Source organism: Saccostrea cucullata, unplaced genomic scaffold (genome assembly GCF_032062105.1).
Source record: "Saccostrea cucullata isolate Sc308-1 unplaced genomic scaffold, CSIRO_AGI_Scuc_v1 ctg1603, whole genome shotgun sequence".
NCBI classification, from domain to species: Eukaryota; Metazoa; Mollusca; class Bivalvia; order Ostreida; family Ostreidae; genus Saccostrea; species Saccostrea cuccullata.
In genome coordinates this window covers 246,015-268,319 of record NW_026928907.1, presented here as the reverse complement: position 1 = coordinate 268,319, position 22,305 = coordinate 246,015, and the positions used below count along the sequence as shown (strand labels likewise).

Genomic DNA, 22,305 nt, shown 5'->3' with positions numbered 1-22,305 from the left:
TGACGTGAGGATTCAGTTTATTTTGCATAACAATTTTGTAAGTTGTAAAGTGTTAATTCCTTGTGACAAGACCTTTTCTTTGGGTACCACGAATTTTGAACTCATTTATTATCTCTTGACCTTGGCTTTTTACCCATTTTTACATGGAAAATACCAAACTTTAATCTCGGCCTAAACTTTGATCTGACAGTAGTTGCTAGGGCTTTCATGCTTAACGTGTATTCATTGTGAACTTTCAACAGATATAAATATGTTTGTCGTTGACCCTAGAGTTTGACCTACTTAAAAAAAACTTAAACCTCGGCACACAACTTATTTCACATTTGTATTCCTTGTGGCAAGACTTTTTTCTTTTGATACCAACAATTTTAACCCTCTGACCTTGACCTTTGAGTTTGACATACATTTGACAAACTTCAATCTTAACCATAAGTTGCCATACGGGGGCATCAGTGTTTCTCAAACACATCTTGTCTTCATTATTTTTAAGTGGTGTCTCAATATGAGGGAAAAATTCCCGAGAGAGATGTTTTCACAACAAAAACAAATTACTAAAAGTAAATGAACATGTTGGTCATATCTCTTGTTCTCCCTTTAATCAGAAATGATGATATACATATTTTAAAAATAATTATGTTCTCCAAACGGAGTTTGGGAACATATTGTTTTTACTCTGTTTCTTATTATTATTATTAAGGTCTTTAGCGGAAGACCTTCTTGTTATTTTTCGGTTTCTTTTCCACTGTTTTTAGGGTCTTCCGTCTTCAGCGGGAGACCATTCCATTATTCTTCGGGGTGTTTTTTTACCTTTATTCTTCCACGGAAGACCCTTCTATTATTGTTTTGTTTCTTTTTCACTTTTATTAGGGTTTTCCGTCTCCAACGGAAGAGCCTTCTATTATTCTATTGTTTCTTTTTCACTTTTATTATTTTTTTTCTGTCCTTATTTTGTGCAGACGATTTCTCAGAGATGCTTGGACGGATTTATATGAAATTTTCAGGGATGATGTATCATGATCTGAACTTGATACATTTTCTTTGGAAGTTCACTTCCAGTCGGGAATTATCGCCCTTTAATAGCATTTTAGTGACCATTTTGTCCGGACAAAAACTCAAAAACGGCAAAAGTTAGTGCCGGAATTTTCAGCGAATATAGTTGGCAAGTTGCAGTTTTGTACCTATACTTTCAAATCTTCCGGAAGTGTCTAGTATGGAAGCTCGGTAGGGGTCGAAATTTAGGGCACAAATCAAAAGTGAATTTTAGAAACATTTTGTATCATATCTTTTAAAGTATAATTATTTTGTTAAAACATACTGAACACCATTTTAGCAGAACAACAAGATCTTTCATATAATACCAAGAAAAAAGCGCCTACTCATCAAATTAGGGACAAAAAGGGACCAAAAGTCTTTAATTGATAACTCTTTCACAGTCAATATTTTGTTGTACATTACTGAAGCAAAAATGTTAATCTCAACAATCTACAACTATATATTATGATTTTTCTGTCGTATGGTAGATAGTTAGGGGCCACAAGGGGCCAAGATGCTCAATCTTTGACGCTTTATATCTCAAAAGTGAGAAATATTTTGATAAGTAATATTGAAGAAAAGATGTTTAAAATAATGTTCTAAACAATATGCAACCTTTCATTTTTCGCTAAACGTCACCATTAAGGAGTTGAAGGGTTGACCCCTAAATACTTCTTTTGCAAATAACATGAAAACAAAAATGAATCTTTGAACATTTGTTGAAAACAAAATGTTGAAAATCCTAAATGCTTTCAGGTAAAATTCAGAAAAAGGGGCTGACACTCACATTAGGGGCTGAGAGGGGTCAAAACTCGATAACTCTATAGCAGTCAATATTTTGTTATACATTATGATTTTCATGTCGTATGATACATAATAAGGAGCCATAAGAGGCCTAAGATGCTCAATCTTTGGCGCTTTATATCTCAAAAGTGAGAAATATTTTGAAAAGTAATATTGAAGAAAAGATGTTTAAAATAATATTCTGAACAATATGCAACCTTTCATTTTTCTCTAAACATCCCAATTAAAGAGTTGATGGGTTGGCTCCTATATATTACTTATGCAAATAACTCGAAAACGAAAGAGAATCTCTGAATAATTGTTGAACAAAAAGTGATCAAAATCCTGAGACCTTTAAGATAATATGAAGAAAAAAGGGCTGATCCCTAATATTAGGGGCCGTGAGGGGCCAAAAGTCGAATTTTTAAGTCCTTAATGTTCAATGTCTTTTACAGATTATGGAGGCAAAATTGTTCTTCTTCACAATCTTTATCATTATTTTAGAATGAAAATCTCAATCAAAATCTTATCTCATCTCATCAAGAATCGGACGGAAGGCCCACTTGTTGCTCTCAACGAGATCTCATCTTTATTTTTTTAACTTTTTTCTTCTTACAAAATTTGTGCAGGCGATTTCTCCGAGATGGCTCGTTCAATTTTATCCAATTTTTCATAGTTTATGCGTTGATATGTGAAGTTAATTCCGGCAAGTCCTTTTAGGGATATTTCCTTTTGATCGAGAGTTATAAAGCTTTTATTGAAATTCAGAGGACCTCCATATCTGTGATGGAACTAATAAACGGCTTGAGCTAATACGTTGAAATTTTCAATGATGATAGAGGACATTTTGTCATGTTGCAACATGGTCAGGTTATTTTCCGGAAGCGCCTAGTACGGAAGTTCGGTAGGGGTCAAAATTAAGCATACGATTTATGAGTGATTTTTTGAGACAATTTGCGTCATTTCTTTTAAAGTATAATAATTTTGTTAAAACATTTTGAGCAATATTTTTGCTCTTTAATATGACCTCAAGAAAAAAGTGCTGACTCATTAGATTAGGGGGCGAGAGGGGCCAAAAGTCTTTATTCGATAACTCTTTAACGGTCAATATTTTGTATACATTACTGAAGCAAAAAATTTATCTCAACAATCTACAACTACATATTATAATTTTTATGTCGTATGGTACATAATTAGGGATCACAAGGGGCCAGAATACTAAATCTTTGACGCTTTATATCTCGAAAGTGAGAAAAATTTTCATAAGTAATATTGAACAAAAGATGTTCAAAATCATGTTCTGAACAACATGCAACCTTTTGTTTTTCGCTAAACGCCCCCATTAGGGAGTTGAAGGGTTGGCCCCTAAATATTTCTTTTGCAAATAACTCGAAAACGAAGAAGAATCTCTGAATAGTTGTTGAACAAAAAGTGTTCAAAATCCTAAGAGCTTGCAGGTAAACTAAAGAAAAAGGGTTTAGACACTCAAATCAGGGGCCGAAAGGGGCCAAAAGTCTACAATCGATAACTCTTTTTCAGTTAATATTTTGTAATACATTACTGAAGCAAAGATGTTTATCTCAACCATTTACAACTATATATTATGATTCTTATGTCGTATGGTACATAATTAGGGGCCATAAGGGGCAAGAATGCTCAATCTTTGACGCTTTATATCTTGAAAGTGAGAAATATTTTGATAAGTAACATTGAATAAAAGATGTTCAAAATAATGTTCTGAACAATACACAACCTTTCATTTTTCGCTAAACGTTCCCATTAACGAGTTGAAGGGCTGGCCCCTAAATATTTCTTTGCAAATAACTCGAAAACAAAAAAAAATCTCTGAACACTTGTCAGACAAAAAGTGTTTAAAAGCATGAGATCAATAAGATGATCTGATAAAAAAAGTTCTGGGCCTTCATATCAAGGGCCGAGAGGGGCTAGAATTCGAATTTATGACTATTTAACGTTCAATATATTTTTTAAACATAACGGCAGCAAAATTGCTTTTCTTAACACTATTATCATTGTAAAAAAGATCTCAATCAAAATCTCATCTCATCTCATCAAGAATCGGACGAATGACCTACTTGTTGCTCGCAATGAGATCTCATCTAGTTCTTTTTTTTTTCTTACCGATTTTGTGCATGCGATTTCTCGAAAACGGCTCGGTAAATTTTTATGAAACTTGTCTGATAAAAATCTTGATACTTTTTTTTTTATTTTGATGACCTCACATCCGGTTCGAAGATTTAGTGATTTTATAGGGTCAGTTTGTCCGTCACTATTCTTTAAAACGACTCATTACAGGAAGATGGAACTTCTAGGGAAGATAGAACAACATATAAAGATTTGCATTGTGTTGTTAACTTTTACCGAAAGTACTGCACGTCAACGCTCGGTATGGTCTGAAAAAAGTCATACTGAGATTTTCAAAATTTCTAACACTTTCTCTTTTATATCTTTTTACTTGTAAATATTTTGTTTAAATATATTGAACAAAACTTGTGCAGAATTAAGGGATCTTGCAAATGATATGTCGAAAAAAGGGCTGGCCCCTAATCTTAAGGGTCTAGAAGGGCCAAAACAATTTCCCCGATATCTCAAAAAGGTATTGAAAATTTGTGATATAGCAAAAAAGCAAAATTGTTCAAAATTTCAGGTAGAATCTACTGACATCATCAAAATACGTCCGGTACCGTCACTTCTGGTCAAAGAGGAAGTAGTCAGAAAATGCATATTTCTGTCCATATTGACATGTTTTAGGGAAATATTTGTCAATGGGAGCATAAAACTTAATTTTCCGTCCGTCGAGATCACTTCTGGTGGGAACCGGAAGTAGCAAGAAATGGCTTAATTTTGCAATAATCAACATAGATTCTGAAGATGTAAATCATTGGAAAGGTCATTTCACTTTATTTTTCAAATTAAAGTTACTTCCGGTCAAACAGGACAGAAACCTACTCGTTGCTTTGCAACGAGCTTTGCTCTTGTTATTAAGGTCTTTCGTCTTCATTGGAAGACCTTGCTGTTATTCTTAGGTTTCTTTTCCACTATTTTTACTAAGGTCTTCCGTTTCCATTGGAGCATGAAAAAAACTAGATATATATTTTTTTGCTTTGATGACATCACTTCCGGTTTCGAGATTTCCGTGTGTAGGTTAGGGCGTTCATATTATACATGCATATATTATTACCTGTGATAAGATCTTTTCAAATAATCATGACTTTTAACTCAGTGACCTTGAAGCTTAACCTACTTTTCAAAAATCTTTCATTTGCTTATAACTTTTGACTGAGAGAGATACCCGGTATGACTTTCACATTTGACATGTACATTATTCTTAAGAATTAAAGATGTTTCCAAGCATGCTATGATTTTTACCCCTTGATGTTGATGTTTTATCTAATTTATTTTAAAAAAAAATTAACTCTCCCAAAAGATGATTAGGCTACTGTGTAAAATGTACACTATAGGAGGGGTTCAGGGAAGACGAAGATTTTGCATTAAAAACGTCATTTTTCGAGCCTCATTTGACCCCCGGGGCAAAATCAAAATTCCAATACCTTAAGGTAGGATTCTTCTCTGGTTTCTGACTAGATGAAACATTCAGAGTATATTTGCTTATATGTTTTATATATTGAAGTGTAAGGAATTTAAAAGACCATATTTTTCTTTCCTCATCACAATTGTACAACTTTAAATAGAAATGGTAAACTGCGTTTGAAAACTACCAGGGACTATATTTTTGGCGGAATGGTGGCGTATGAAAATATCTTCTTTTCTGCATCTCAAAATTATAATAGAACAATGAATTAAGTTATAATTTTTACACAATCGAAGACTTGGAGAAATTTTCAAATGTAAGTTAGATTAATAATGAGGGACTAAACTTTCAAAATATATGAAATAAATATGATTTTTCAAACAAACTAAAACTTTATTAGCTTTTAAACGCTTCCTATCACAGTGCAGATCTGAGCCAAAAAACCATAAAAAGTATTTTTTCCTCTCTTAGTAAACGATCAAAACTTTTTGTTTTTGTATCATTTTGTACATTTATAAGCCTATTTTATTATATGTGAAAATAAGAAAAAGTTAAATATAGGAAGCATATGAAAATAACTAATATATCCTAAAAAATTAAGAAAAACGGAGAAAATTCGGATTAGCCAATATCCAGTTAAGTTAAATCATTTATGTAAATTTGATGATATCATGCTATAGACCCGATATAGTAATATGTTTTTATGCAAAAGAAAAATCATTAAACGTTTGAAATAGAAGTACGTATCACATGATTGGCAACAGTTATTTTTTATTCTTATGTCAAGGAAAAAAGATAATGACCTTGACCTGACCTTTCCTCTAATATAAAACGGACAAATTTAATTTCACTGATACTATCACTTACTGATATTGTCTTCTTGATTCTGTGAAAATTTCATCAATTTTTAAATATTAGAAATATGAGAAGAATCCTACCTTAATGCACATCTACATGACACCACCAACCATCTCCCAAAAGATGATTAGGCTACTGTGTAAAATGTAGGAGGGGTTCAGGGTAGACGAGGTTTTTGCACGTAAAACGTCATTTTTCGAGCCCCATTTGATCCCCTGGGGCAAAATCAAAATTCCGAAACCTTACTGTACATCTACATGACACCACCAACCATCTGGGTACAGTCCACTAATTGTTTTCCCATTTGCGACAATTTTAACGTTTCTTCTCACAGCGATGTCCCCAATTTTCGTTCAGCAGTGAGTGACCCCTCAAATCAAAGCACATCAAGTTGTCTTTCCTTGGTTAAAATCTCGAGGTGGCATGTCAGATTTGTTTTCCGGCAAAATGCCTCTGTCTGCGGGAATCTCTAAAACTGAAAGTGAAAGTAAGAGAATTTCAGAGTTCTCACTGGAGTTATAATACAAAAAATAATTCGGCTGATCTTCTTGATAAATTACATTTGCTAAACTTTTTTGGTAGGAAAGATCCTCGTTATCAACAAGTGTGAGGCTCAGTTTAGTACATCTGCACAATTTTTTTTATGCAAGGTTGCACTACATTCTTCTCCTGCTAATTCTAAAAATAATTAGTGGGATGTACCCATCTCCTAGAAGATGATTGGGTTACTGTGTAAAATGTAGGAGGAGTTCAGGGAAGACGGAGCTTTTTACATAAATTTTTTTCATTTTTCGACCCCCATTTTACCCCCAGGGGCAAAAGCAAAATTCCAAAACCTTAGTGCACATGTAAATGACATCACCAACCAACTCACAAATAATGATTAGGTTATTGTGTAAAATGTAGGAGTTCGAGAAAGAAAAGTGTGACAGACGGACGGGCGGACATAAGTAACAATATACCCGAACTTTCTTTAGAAAGTACGGATATAATCAGTGTGAGAATACCTTTCATTGGATTCCAACAACACCTTTTAACGGTAAGGTCAAGGGCTTTCATACTTTACATATGCAATCCTTGTGACAACTTGAAAGATACCGCCAACTTTGACCCCTTGACTTTGACTTAGGAGTTTCACCTACTTTTTAAAAACTTTAACCTTGGTCATAATTTTTGAACAGGTTGTAAAAGGGCTTTCATGTTTTAAAATTCATATTTACAATTGTATTTCTTGTGGGAAGGCCTTACTTTGGGAAGCAACATATTTGAGTTACAAACTCTACAAAAACATTTGGTTGAAATAAACGACAGCCTCTCTGAAATCAAGGATGTAATCAATTCAGTTGAAATGGCTTTAGACACAAATGACATGTCAAAACTGTTCGCTGTTAAATCCAATTTAGACAGATATAGAAAGCTTCCACAAAAGATTGTGCCTTCAAATCTTCAATTCTTGCCTGGTAAAATTCAATGAAAAGAACTCAGTAATCTGTTTGAAACTTTATTATCAAGTTCTTTAACTTCAGTTAAACATGGCTACAGCATGAAGACAACACAGAAATCATCAAAAGCTGGACCCTCTCCTCCAGTCAGACAGCTGCTTGATGAACCAGAGACTGTCACTACCATAGACACTGGGTATAAATACCTTTGCAATGTGGTCTGTCTGAGTGATAAAGAAATCTGGACAAGAGGAAATGACTACACCATGAAACTCTACAGCATCAATCAGGGATTACTACTCAAGTCAATCATAACCAAGTCAGGGAACATTCCATGGGACATAGCAGTGACAAGAAGTGGAGATCTAGTTTATACCGATACCAGTGATAGAACTTTGAACATTGTGAAGAATGAGAGGATGGAGGTGATCAGACTGCAGAACTGGTGCCCTTACAATGTCTGTAGTACCTCCTCTGGTGACCTCCTGGTTATCATGAAAAGGGATGATAAACTAACAAAAGTTGTCCGTTACTCTGGCTCCAAAGAGAAACAATCCATTCAGTTTGATGATAAAGGCAAACCTCTCTATTCACCTGGTGATTATTCTAGATACATAACTGAAAACAGGAACCTGGACATCTGTGTGTCTGACTGTAGAGCTAATGCAGTAGTGGTGGTCAATCAGGCTGGGGAACTGAGATTCAGGTACAATGGATATACTCCTCCTCGAAAGAACAGACCATTCTATGCGCGAGGAATCACCACAGACAGTCAGAGTCACATCCTTACAGCGGATAATAACAATGACTGTGTTCACATCATAGACCAGGATGGACAGTTCCTCTGTTACATAGACGGTGGACTGAGTCAACCTTGGGGACTGTGTACAGATACAAATGACAATCTGTTTGTTGCTCAATTTGGAAACAATCAAGTGAAGAAAATCAAATATCTGAAGTGAATTTTGCTGCTGTACTGTAGTTTAGCAATTTTAAATGGTAATTTATGGTTGAATTCAATCATTATTGATGTTTATATAATAATATCTTGCCCGAGCTGAATTAAATGATGAATGTGAAATATAAAGTTAATGATCCATAGACTGGAAAAGTATATTCTAATAGTAATCTTATGTACAGCAAATCAGTGAAGATTTTTAACTTATAAATATATCAATGAGGGTTTTTAGTAATATATAACTTTACTTTTCTTTTAACCATACAAGTATATTGCTTTATTCACCAAAATACATATACCCACAAAAAGAAAAGAAAACATAATGTACTAACATAATAATCTTCAATAAACATAATTTCAAAATTTGTCATGTATTATCTATGCAATGTACATCATGCCAAGCATCCTTAGGTGTAAAAAACTATGTCAAATGTTTTGAAAGATGAATGAAAACTAAAGATATATTAGATAAGAGTTATCTCCCAGGTACACACATTCAAGCAAAAGAATTGTCTATGTAGGGGATTCCTACATGTATCTCGCTGGATGATTTAAAAAAAAAGTAAAAGTCTGTTGTGATTACATTATCTGATCAAAACTTATCCAAGCTCCAATTATACTTTGTATTTCAACGTACAAAGAAAATCTTACAAATACAAAGCTCAGGATTATATAAAGGCCTCCAAACAGTTAAATAACTTTTAATCAGTTTTTGTTGTTTTCTTTTTATTGAACATGTAACGTAGCACACAAGAAGGAGTTTTTTTGTATAGGAAAGTCATAAGCCTCAGAAAATTAATATGAATTTTGGGAAGCGCAATTTTACTACAGTAACTTCTCTGTCTATCACATGTACTTAAATCTTATTATATACCAATTACATGTAACAGTAAATCAATTCATTAATCACCTCTTTTCTTACAAAAAATGATTTTCTTTTCTATCGGCGTAAGCATTATTTCAAAACATTATATATATTAGAACTATCAAAAGAAAATAACACATTTTATATTTAAATGAAACAACCATTTAAATGTTTTCAAATCAGAAGTTAAATACACATATAATTAGTTTTGAAAATCACATGGTAAATGTACATAAAATGAAATGTTCTGCAGTGTGACATAAAAAAAACTAGATGCTGTCATGAGACAGTAATACCCGCACTAATGTGTTTGCCTCTAAATACACACTCCTTCATATTGGGCTTTCCAAGGAAAAGTCAAAAAACTCTATAATTATCACCGTACATGTATTCGTCAAATTAAGCATAAAATTTTCAGGTGACCATGTGATATATGAGGCTCATATATACTTGTCAAAATTTCTAAGTCCCCACTTTTATTTTTTCAAAAAGTTCAAAACCCTGACATCAATGTACTAGTTGCTTACAATTTTTCCTTTAATTTTCAATACTTACCTTTCAAGGCCAAAGAAAATGTAATCGAATGTGAAATTACTCGACCTTTGACCGTTTTTGTTAAAAAGCATGAAGTTCTAGTTCCATATGTGTTTCGAATGTATTCTTCATATTTTTTACTTTCATGTGTTCTCCATCTTTAATTGATAACGAAAAACAGAAAAAAAGTTTGATTAAAATGCGGTGTATGTCCACACAACAATGTGAAAGTGAAGTTAAAATGGCCCAAACTGGTCGTACTTACTAGAATTCTGTTTCCTTTCACTATGTGACTTTATTTTACTTCAAATCTTTATAATTACCGCTAGAAAAACATACTAAGCATACCTAAATTCCTTTTAATCATTAGAAATCGCTAGATTTTCAATAAACACAACAAAATCTTCGTAGAGTTTATCCGGAAAAATCAATGGAACCGGAACCGGAAGTGCCCTCCCCCAATGTCAATCTGGAGGAGTGGGTAATACATGCAATGAGACATTATGTAACTATTGTCTGCAAGGCACAGGCACTTTTGGTAAGCCTACTTGTCATCCTTATCTCAACCCTAACTTACATGTATAGAAGAAGATAGACTGGAGTGTGAGACCGCTTTTCCAGCAGCAGAATCAAGCGGAACAAGAGGACGACCTAGTCTCCAAATGGAAAAACATTGAATAAAAGATTTTTTCTTAAATTGTGTGAACTCTTTGAGAAACGGTTGTCTTGCTGTGAATTCGTTTGAATGGAGGATAATGCAGTATATAATAGGGATATCAATTTTACTTGGACAGCTTAGTCAAATAGTCGGATGCTTTAGTCGAAGGATAGTCGAATATTCGTTTAATTTTAATTATTTTTTTGTACCAGTTTCACTGATTGTTTTTACGGACTGGTTTACAATATTGAACCTACGCTATCACCATTATATAACGAATTTCTGAATTGTAAACATGTACGTAGTGCAATTAAAATTGTACATCAATATTGTATCCGATGTATTTCATTTCAAAATTAAAATCTTAGGTGCACGTTTTATCTAAATGCAGGGTATCAAACGCCCGTATTTGTTCTGGCTTTCTTTACATAACGGTATTACATGTACCCCATAATTGAAGCCAATTATTACGTGTCCATCAAAGATCTTTCACAGGAAAAAAATTAAAGCGTGTTTCTTATAAAAACAAAGAGAAAGCGAGAGCTTGGGATAAATTTAAATTATGAAATTTTGTGCAAACAATCAATGATTAATATCAGAAAAAGAAAACAGGGTTTAATTACTCTCATATTAATTGACTCCGATTTGCATGCATTTACAATTTTGTAATATTATGGCTGTTTACTAGTAATTAATAGTCTTTCTTAATAGTTGTATCACGTCAGATCTTAGTTGAATCTTCAAAAACGAAACAATTGCCCTCTCCATTTAAAACAGTCAGAGATAGACAATTATGAATAAACATGTTTGTTTTTCTTTCCCATTCTGCTTTTTTGTCATTTATGCGGATAACTTACTATAGGAAAGTTTCACTTGAAGACTGTGTATTTGTTTGACTGATCGGCATATGATACATCATGTTTGATGTTACACTGCAGAATACAGTTCAATTTCACATATGTGTGATAACACTGTTTACCATTTCTAAGCTATACAAAAACTGTAGATTTTGAAGATATGTTTGCCGAACATACATCGACGTACAAATAATTTCCGTTGAACAATTATACCATACCCTTAATTTTACATATGAAAATATTGATCTGTAAATAAATGAAATGAGCAAATATAAGTTTATTGCCTTGAATTCAAAATTACCTTGATGAAACACATTTTTTACGAATAATCTACTAAAGAAATTTTAGTCGATAATCGGTATGATCGAACGATAGTCGAGTACTCGAATATTTGTTGACATCCCTAGTATTTAACGTTGTGAATTTTTAATTCAAGGGTTCCTTAACGTTTCTGCATATTGTGTTAAAGTGCTTCAATAAAATAAATTCAGTGAGAAAAATTATTTTGCTACTTTTTTCTATTAAATTATATTGTTAAAATAATTCAGTATAAGAGCGTAGTAAAGCAAAAACTTGCATGGGGACTAAGAAATTTTGACTAGTATATAAGACCCATGGGATTATTGTTTCTGTTATGCTGTATCTGTCAACTAGATTGATATGTCAAACCAATTATCTCTTAATTGTTCAACAAATAACTTCATAATTGGTCATGATTTGTAATGAAGTTTGAAACATGTAGTAAGAGAATACTTGAAAATATTCGTGAAAGAATGGAAGCATGAAAATCTCTACACTAGTTTTGTTTTAACTTTTATATTTTCTTACATTTTTTTGTCTTTTCAACATATTAAGTCTTATAACTCTTTATTTATATACATATTTTGAATTGTATTAAAAAGTTTTAACATTATGTTATGTAGCTTATTTTCTTAAATTGTTTTTATTGCTATAAGTATTATAAACCTTAAAACATCTATTCTAAACTATTGATCAAAGTAAGATATTGAATCATATCAAAAAAGTAATGGCGATAGGAAAAAATAGATAATTATTTAGTCATATTAATATGATCATATGAAAATTTCCGAGAAAGAAGTATAAAGTTCCCGAGAATTAATATAAATGTTTTAAATGCTTCTTTTAAATGCCCTCTCAGTTATACGCACGGTCACGTGTCAGTATATGTGCATGTTAATCTTCCCATCTTTTCATGAATATCAATACATAAAAAACGAAAATGTAAAAGATACGCTAAGTGTATTTCTTTATTTAGTCATCTCGCGCACACGCAACTGCATGCATGCCTGTGCGTAAAAAAAATGTATTTTTCCGTAAAACAGCAGGCATATCCTAACAACTCCTGAAAGGTTTCACTTCAATCGAAAGAGTAGTTTACAGGATCCCACACGGACAAGAAAGTATCAGAAAGAAATAGTACCATGGCAAACACAACAGATTTCGTTTTGTTAACGTAAAAACATAATGAGGATATCTTTCTGTCCACTAAAATTTCGTATTGTATCATGAATAGATTAAGCATGTACAGGTACTACGTACTTGGCAATGTGTTTAAAACTATATCATCGTAAAATTAAGTGTCTGAATTTGTCTGTTTTAACGCTTTTTGTACACATTTGAAATTAAAAAGTAACGTAATATCCACTGAAAAGACATGCTTAAATTAATTCACATGGATTTGAAACAGATAAAATGTTCCCAATATAGCCGTTGATTTTATTATCTTAATCAATTGCTTACGCATAAATATGCTGTAAGGAAGGAAAGGAAAAGTCTTTTTAGTTTTAACATTGACACACCATGACATTCTGTGATAGAAGACAGTCATGGATAATTAACCTATGTTTCGTTTGAAAAGTTTGACATGTGTATGTAAGCAGATGATCTTACTGACCTTTCGTCCCATTTTTTAAACATTCTTTTGTTCTTGGAATACTTACTAGATGAACTTATTATTGCCATATAAAAGAGGAAGTAACATATTTAGAGAACACCAGCCTTTCCTTAGTTTTTATTTTGTAAACAATAAAGTATATGCAATCCAAACTGACATTTCTTAAATGTACCATTCTTTCAAAAACAAAAACATTGTAAGTGAAATAAGTAATGTATTTATAAAATGTATAAAATATACCAAAATACTTTTTTTTACCTACTGAACATTCGTATCCTTTATTAACTAGCTATGACTTTAAAAGGTGAAAGACAATCAAGTTCATTTCAAGTAAAAGTAATTCTGTAGGTCTTATTTTTAATGAACGTCTAGCACCATAAGAGCATTTCTTATTTCAAAAGAGATCGTTCCAGAAATCGTTCCCTATTTAATATTTTTAATTTTTGTTAAGCGCATTTGATATTTCGAATCCTGATTTGTCTTAAAGTAACTAAAACCGTCCCTTTTATTGAAGTATTGGTCAATTGTATTGTAACAGAAGAAATACAGTTACGAGATTTTCGATCAATTGCTTTGTAATGTCAACTGCCGTTTATTTTCCCGTCCATTTGAAGGTCATTTTGACTTATCTTTTAATTGTTCACATCAATGTTTCATCAACTTTTACTACTCTATCGAGAGGAAAAAAGGAAAGTAGATCCTTTCAGTGATGTACTTAATCTGCTCAAATGATCAACATGTTAGGAAAAGACAGAACTCGGTTCTGTATTTAGAATTTAAAAAAATACTTAATTGGTTCCAAACTCAAAGTATTAGTATTCAAAAATCATTTACGTATCTAAAAGCAATCAGTTCACAGTCAACTAACCATTTCACGCAAAATAGTTAATCGTTAAAAACCGCCGTCCACCATCAAATATTACCGAGCAGACGACTAGTTTATACTTATTGCTCATTAACAACTAATTGACAGTCAACTAGACATTTTCATGTGGTAATGAATTTAAATAAAAATATCCTTTAAAGCAATATCATAACAAACATTGCATAAAAATAGATACCTAACAGAGATTAGTGTGTGAGAGAAACGAGAGGACATTCACTTCCTAGTATCATAAAAAGAACTGCTTAGAATTAGAAACATGTAAATAACAGAAATTAGTGTGTGTGAGAACGATAGGACACGAGGGGATCGATATTTCCTAGTATCAGATAAAAATACTCAAAGATGCTGAGTGAACTTATCACCTGAGAAATGCAGTGAGGGTGTTTGCATGAGTGTGATGAAACTTGATTTCGTCAGGTCATTTTTGGTCATAGGGAAAGGGACAGCCAATCCTTCGTAACAGTCGAAAGGTCAACCATTGGAATAAATTATCAACAAAATGAGAAGAAAGTAAAGATTTTGCAAGACGTTTAACATGAATTTTAAATTGTATTTCAAAAGGATAAAGAGGTACAGAAATGTAAGTAAAAATTCAAGTCGCAAATTGATGTTTGTATTTAAAAATTTTGATAAAATAACAAATATGGTCAGAGCGGAGCTCTTACACATGAGTAGTATAAATGCGAAAGGGAAAGATTCCTCGTCAGAAATTCCGACGAGTTGTGTCTTCTCTGTTATATTTATACAGGTAAGAGATTTTTTACAAGCTATAGTAAATAATTCTAATAAAAGCTAAGTTTCAGATTGTTAAGTTTCAGTTGGCTCATTTTCTTTACAGGAAAAGATATTTTATAATGTTTAATATTTCTTGTACTATTTATTGTGTTGAATGAAGTTGTTTAAAATATAAAATGGATTGTAAAAATAAAAAGAAATTCCGACGAGCTGTGTCTTCTCTGTTGTATTTATACAGGCCATTACTCAGAACATGAGGGCAAACCAGTTTCCAAGAGGAGAGAAATAAAAGCTTTCGTAAAAAATTGGTCACTGGTCAACAGAGGAGTAAAAGAGTGATTCAGTTGGTTAACCTCTCACTGCGTAATAAGATACTAGTGGATATCAAATATATGCATGATCGGCCCAATGTCATTCGGGACTCTGCCTTCCTAAACCTTTGCTGGTTAGGATTTAACATCAATTAAGGCTGGAGTCCAGAATGAGGTTGACCCGGTTATGATAGCAATATGAGCTCGTACTTAGTATTTGAAAATTTTATTTTGTTGTTATTATTTGTTATTGTGATAGATGTGTATGTAACTTAAACCTTTGTGATCAAAAAGACTAAAAAAAATTTTATGCTTTCCATATGATAATAAAGCAAATTTAAAACTGATTTTCCCGCAGCTCTGTTATTGTTCAGATTGAATGAAGAAACAAGTATGAGTATTGTTGAAGATATGTCATTTATTGGTGACATAAATGAAACACATGAAATTTTGGAGATCCTATGACTCTCTACAATTAGTATCTACACCATGTTATGGATCTCCCAAAAGTTAAAATAACATCATGACAATACTCAAAAACACAAATTTATCAAACATTTAAGCTGAAAAATAAGGTTGCAACAAATAATAGGCCAACAAAAATCCAACTACATTGGATTTTCCGCCACACAAGGGAAACAACTCATGGACACACATGGACAAAATATTAGTAACACCTTAATACCTGTGTTTTGTAAGAACAGATGATAGATCTATATACCTGAAAAAGGCAACCCCTTTTTAACATTTAAATTGCAAAAATGATAAACAATATTTTCAGAACATGGGTTTGAAATATTTGCACAACTGTAACAGAACAACATATCAACAAATGTTAATTACAGTTAATTACATTACAGAGAGTATTTTTTTATATAATATACAAATACTTCACAGTACACATTCCAAATGTCTGAGTCCTTTATTCCATACTCAGAATTGTTATTTACACTCTTATAATCCCTTGCACATGTCTAAAAATAACTCAGATGTAATAAAGTTAGGGGGAGAGGGGATGACAGACCTAATCTGAACCATCAGAATCTAACCTGGGCGGATGGCAGACATGATCTGAACCATCTAAAGCTGAGTGTTAGCTGACCTAGGGACAATCCCATGAACATGGCAGACATAATCTGACCTGTGTGTATCTATGGACAACCTACATGGACATAACTGACCTAATCTGACCCATTTACCACTTATCACGGGGCAATCAACAGAAAGATGGCAGACATAATATGACCCATTTAAAGCTAATTAAGGGACAACCTACATGAAGATGACAAGAATAAACCGGTTTATCCAAAATTAATTTCAGAAAAACCTATATCAGCAGGTGTTTAATTTTGTACCGATATCAATTCAATCAAAGGTGGGAAAAGAAAACTATTGAATAGAAAGTATAAAAGACCCTGTCCTTATGTATCTCATGACTGCATCGGATTTCCATCTACCCATACGTTGAATTGCATTTTCAGAAAAACCTAACCTGGCTGCATGAGTTGCTGCCCCAATGCAAAAACTATGACCTTTGTACAATTTTGGATTCAAACCGATGAATGTAATACTTGCTTCTAAATGTTTTGAAACAAATGAATTTGAAACTGGAGTACCATCAATGAATTGAAAAAGGGGGCCCTTTTGAATGTTTGAATTGTCGCAGGTAATCAAAAAGGGCAAACACAGGACAGAGTTCTTTTTCAGACTAGGCCTCTAGGCAGATGGTAACTGCCCGACCAGATTGCATAATTTTGACGCAAAATTAAACTTACGTTTTTAATATCCCTTTTTCAGTTTCAAAATAAATGTCTGACCTTTGCAACACTTGATTCATAGATTGCGGTGTCCTAACAATTAACTCTCCCAATCTAAAAACCCTAAAAATGCTGTAAGAAACAATGCTCTTAACAGAATTCGGTGACTCCAAGTGGCGCTTGTATGACATATAGCCTGTATAAGTTTTACAAGAATTTCCCCGGTTATAGGGAGCCTCGAGTCTGCTCCATGGCCAGATTTTTGACACCCTTTTAACAATTTTGAAAATTCTGAGATGGGTCTGGCAAATTCAAAATTTTATGAACAAATGAAATGGCTGAAACACGTGATGACAATGTGCTTGGTGAATATTTGTTTTCATAAAGATGAGCCAAAAAATTACAAATGGTGCTTGTCTTTAATGGAAGATCAAGTGTTGTTGGTGACCAATGCTGCAACATGTTCCATGTAGGTAGGTATGTTTTTTGTTGCAGGGTTGATAGACGCCTGTATTAGATTCCGGGCCATTGGTGTTAAATGTGCAAAAGCTGGCAAGGAACATGGGTTGGATGTTTGTCTAAGAATGGAGCTTCCCTGAAAGCCTCCTGAAATTTTAAACGAGAGAGTCTGTCAAGTACATTGGATTTTCCTGAAACATGTTTTGCTCTAAAGTGTATATTGCACTGCATTGCTACTAATACAAGCCGACGTAGCAATTTTATGAGGTTATGTTCTTTAGATGTCTGTTTATTTATGATCTCTACAACTGCCATGTTGTCAGATAAAAACAGTATTTTTTTTGTTTTGAAGTTCATGCTCCCATAATTCTTATGCAATAACAATCGGAAAAGGTTCTTTGATGCAAATTTGATATTGTATAAGGGCATCAGGCCATGTATCCGCAAACCATTTTGAACCTAAAACTGCAGCAAGACCATGAGACCCTGACGCATCAGTTTGGAGATTTAGGTGTTCTGAAGACATCCATTCTTTATTTAGGAAAACAGACTTTCCATTAAAGTGGTCTATGAAATATGACCAGGTAGCTAAGTCAGCTCTCGCTTCCTTTTCTAGCTTAACATATCGTTTACAATCATCGAAACCACATGTGAGATTGATTAAACGCCTTTAGAAAACCCTACCAGGTACTACTACCCCACACGCAAAGTTAAGAAGACCTATGGCTGACTGTAATTCTTTCAACGAGACTTTTTTGCACTTTTTTAAGTGATCTAACATTTCTCTAATCTTGACTACTTTTTCATATGGAAGTCTGTATTCCATTGTCCCTGTATTTACTTCTATCCCATAGATAATTATTTTAGTTGTTGGTGTCTGCGTTTTTTGCATCTTAATAGGAATCCCAATTTCCTTACACAAGAAAAAGAAACTAACTAGATCATCCTTACACTTTGATGAATTTGGTGGGCCCACAAAGAAAAAATCGTATAGGATATGAGAAACCCCCGCTGCTTTAAATACGTTTTCCATTATCCATTGTAGTGCACAGCTTAATGGTTCAAAAATTTGACAACTGCTACTAGCCCCCATTGGTAAGTTACACATGTCATAATAGAATGAATTTTTTCAATGAAATCCTAACAGATGGTGATCTAGAGGGTGAATTGGAACTATTCTAAAGGCATCTTCGATGTCAGACTTTGCCATTAAACTATTTTTACCAAATTTTTGAACCAAACCTACAACATTATCAATTGAATCATAGTGCACAGCAGAGAGCTCTATTGGAATGTTGGTATTCACGGATTGGTCTTTAGGAAAAGACAGGTCATGAATTATTCTGAAATTACCTGAATTACCTTTTGGCACTAAACCGAGAGGTGATACAATAAAGCGATCTAATGGGGGTGTAAGGAATGGTCCAGCAATTCTACCTTTTTCTAGACCTGTTTCTATATATTTATTGATAATATTAGGATGCTCCATTGTTGATTTATGATTTCTCGACATATGGGATATGATAGGATCTGTGACACAACCCAGGCGAAAACCTTGTTTAAAACCTTGCACCAAATAATTTGAAAGAGATCTATCATAATGGGCTAGAAATTCACTTAATTTGTTTGGGTTGACTGGTGTTGGAAGTTGAAGCCCCCCTGTGGTTGTTGAAGCTCTGGGTTTAAAATTTGATGATTGATTTCTTTTACCCCCTTGACAACTTGTTTTTGCGTGGTTTCCGTTGCATGTTTGGCATGTATGAGAGAAGAGGCACTGGTCATTCGAGCATTTATCCCCATTGTTAAAGGATAGCAGAAACGGACTTGCGATCTGCTTGCCATTTTTCGAAAGGGCTGTTGGGCAGTATTATTAACATAGGTGCCTGTAGCATCTTTTACTCTAAGTTCTTGAATGGGTTTTTGCCAGGGGACATTAACTGTTTCTTTTTATTGTCTAAAATTTTCATCATAGACTCTCCAAGCCTTTTCTCCTAGCATTTTGTGCATTTCCCTCATGAAAAAGCAACGTTTTAACAAATGCGGGGCTTCACTTGGGGACTTTTCCAAGTAGATTGCTGTGAATATCAAAAACGCATCTGTCCACTGATTCATGGACAGAGGCATTTTTGGCTTTGTTGCATTTTGTTGTATAGTAACTGATCCGGTAGCAATATTTAAAGATACTGGATCATCTCGCTGCTGCAGCAGCACACGCAAATCTAAATACTGATCTTCCCAGATTTTTTGTTTTATGCGTTGTGCTACATGTACTGTTGCACCAAGGGGAATCCCATCAGTGATGGATATATATGCTATTCGCCACTTTTGGGGTTGCTGGCTCACCTGAACTCAATAGCTGATTAAGTAATGCTGATATGTTGCTTGTAGCATCTGAAGAAGGACCAGCATCATGCACACTGGATTCGGTGGAAGGAGCATTATCTGAAACTTGCACGTCCTGAGCAGCCACTTGTTCAGCGCTAGTGATGGGAGATTGGCTACTACCCTGTTGCTTTATAATTTCAGCCGCAAGTTTTTCATCATCGATCTGCACGGTTGGATGCTCCGCCGGTTTTGAAACTTCACTTTGGTTTTTTCTTTTCTTTCCCCTCCTCGGGGTTTCGTCTGTGGCTGGCTGTCTCTTTGGCGTGGTTGAAACTGAAAGAATTGTGTGTATTTAGAATATATAGCTTTATATTTTAAGCAAACTACTTCTGGTTGCTATTGATGTTATATTGAAAGGTCTCATCAACATATTAGATACCGCCTTTCATAATTGCATACTTTGATAATTATTACATGATTTTCAGATTTCAACAACAGTCGCCTCAAATCATTACTATGAATATCTTCAGTGATGCAAACATATCTGTTACATACGAAAGCCCAGAAGGCTCATTCGAGATTCGAGATTCGAAATACGAGATTCGAAATTCGAGATTCGAAATTCGAGTTTCGAGATTCAAGATCCAAATTAACCAATCAAAAGGCAAGGTAAACTTTGATTACTCCCCTTTATTATGTTTTACTATCAAGAAATCGTTGAATATATTCATATGAAATGGGTCATTTGCTTAAATGATAATGCAAGAAAAAAAGATATATGTATTAAAACGAAATGAAAAGGAATTTTAGGTTACATTTTGGAAAATATATATATACATTCTTATTTTTCCTCATTAAACAAAACAATAGATACGTATATAGAATATTATATGGTCTTATCGTTCAATTGCGGAATTCTTCGGTTGACCTTTTTTTAATAAGAGCATTGATGAGGGAGAAAATTATTATTTATATGAAATACTAATGAGGGTACCTTTCGTTATATTGTGCCCCCCCCCCCCAATAATTTTGCCGTATATAAAATACTATAGAAAGCACAACTACCATATGCTTGTGCCCCCTCAATTTTGTGCCCCCTCATTAAAAACATCTGATGACTTTTTTTGCTTTGTTTTTGGTTGTCAAGAAATTTTTGGTTGTTGAAAACTGAAAATGTGTGGCTGTGCCCCCCTCCCCCCCCCCCCCCCCCCCAATGATATGAGCATTATGGTTTTACTAGTATATTTGAGAGTTTGACCATAACACTATGGTGAGAGACTAAAATATAAAACAATAACGCCACAGTTCTTGCAGCTTAACTAGACTCATCTACTATTCGATATAAAATAAAATAAATTCCAGTCTGTATTGTATCTATGATTTTTAATTAATTCAAGTTATCAAAGCCTTAGACCAAAATAATTAATTGAAAACTTAATTTTTATGTATTTCCTCTATTAGGAAACCTACAACATATTTTGTGCCCTAGAAAAACGAAATAACGTAAATAAGAATATCAACAACTTGATTAATAATGATGGCAAATATGTAAACTAACAACAAGAGATCTTGGAAGAAGTTAGATAGAATGTTCTATCGTTAAAATGATATTGTCCTACGGACCCGGTTTAACGATAGAATTCGTTCCGTGTATTCGTAATGTAGCAGAAAGAAACACGGGCGACAACTCGCATAGTGCATTTACTAGGAACAATCTAAAGAGTTCCGAATGTAGTAATTTGAATCGAGAGAAAAACGTTGAGAAAATTAATTGGATTTTCGTATTTATATGGATTATTTTATGGGATAAAAGGCAAAAGCAATCTCAAAAAGGTTTGTTTTGATTATTTTGGTAGTTATTCCCAGTGCAAATCATTTTATATTCTTCAAAATCGTTTCGGAGCGGATCCGCTCCGATTTGCTACATTGCAAGTATATGGGACGTATTCTAACTGTGGTGAGGGCCTGTACCGAGACACAGTTAGATTATTCTAACTAGGAAGAAGTTAGAAAATTTTACGAAAATCTACATAAAAATAAAGATCAAGAACTCGATGATCTTGAAGATGTATGAAATTGTGTAATGAATGGGTATGTATCTTGCTAGACCCGAGCGGTTTCCTTTTAAGGATGAATTCTGCTTATCATTTTACCACAAGTGGGTCTTCGTACTTAAACGTGTCGTAAAATTCAAACTGACAACAATTTACAAACAAGTTTTTAAATTTTTTATGATTTACATGTTTAACTATACTTATTTTTAAATAAAAAATCTTTCTAATTTGTATTGATGACCAAGACGTGTGGAAAAATACGATATTTACGACATAGGCATAAGGAAGTCGACAAGTGAAATCGACATGATCGAGAGGGGAAGAGT

At 33.6% G+C, this 22,305-nt stretch overlaps 1 protein-coding gene across 1 annotated transcript in view; it reads left to right on the top strand.

Moving 5' to 3' along the window:
• LOC134279152 (uncharacterized) overlaps positions 1-8,627 on the top strand; it is a 43,732-nt gene extending 35,105 nt beyond the window's left edge. Inside the window, exon 9 of the mRNA XM_062761513.1 lies at positions 7,750-8,627. Within this exon, the coding sequence (XP_062617497.1) occupies positions 7,750-8,627 (878 nt within the window). The remainder of the gene's footprint in view (positions 1-7,749) is intronic.
• Positions 8,628-22,305: the final 13,678 nt, after the last annotated feature.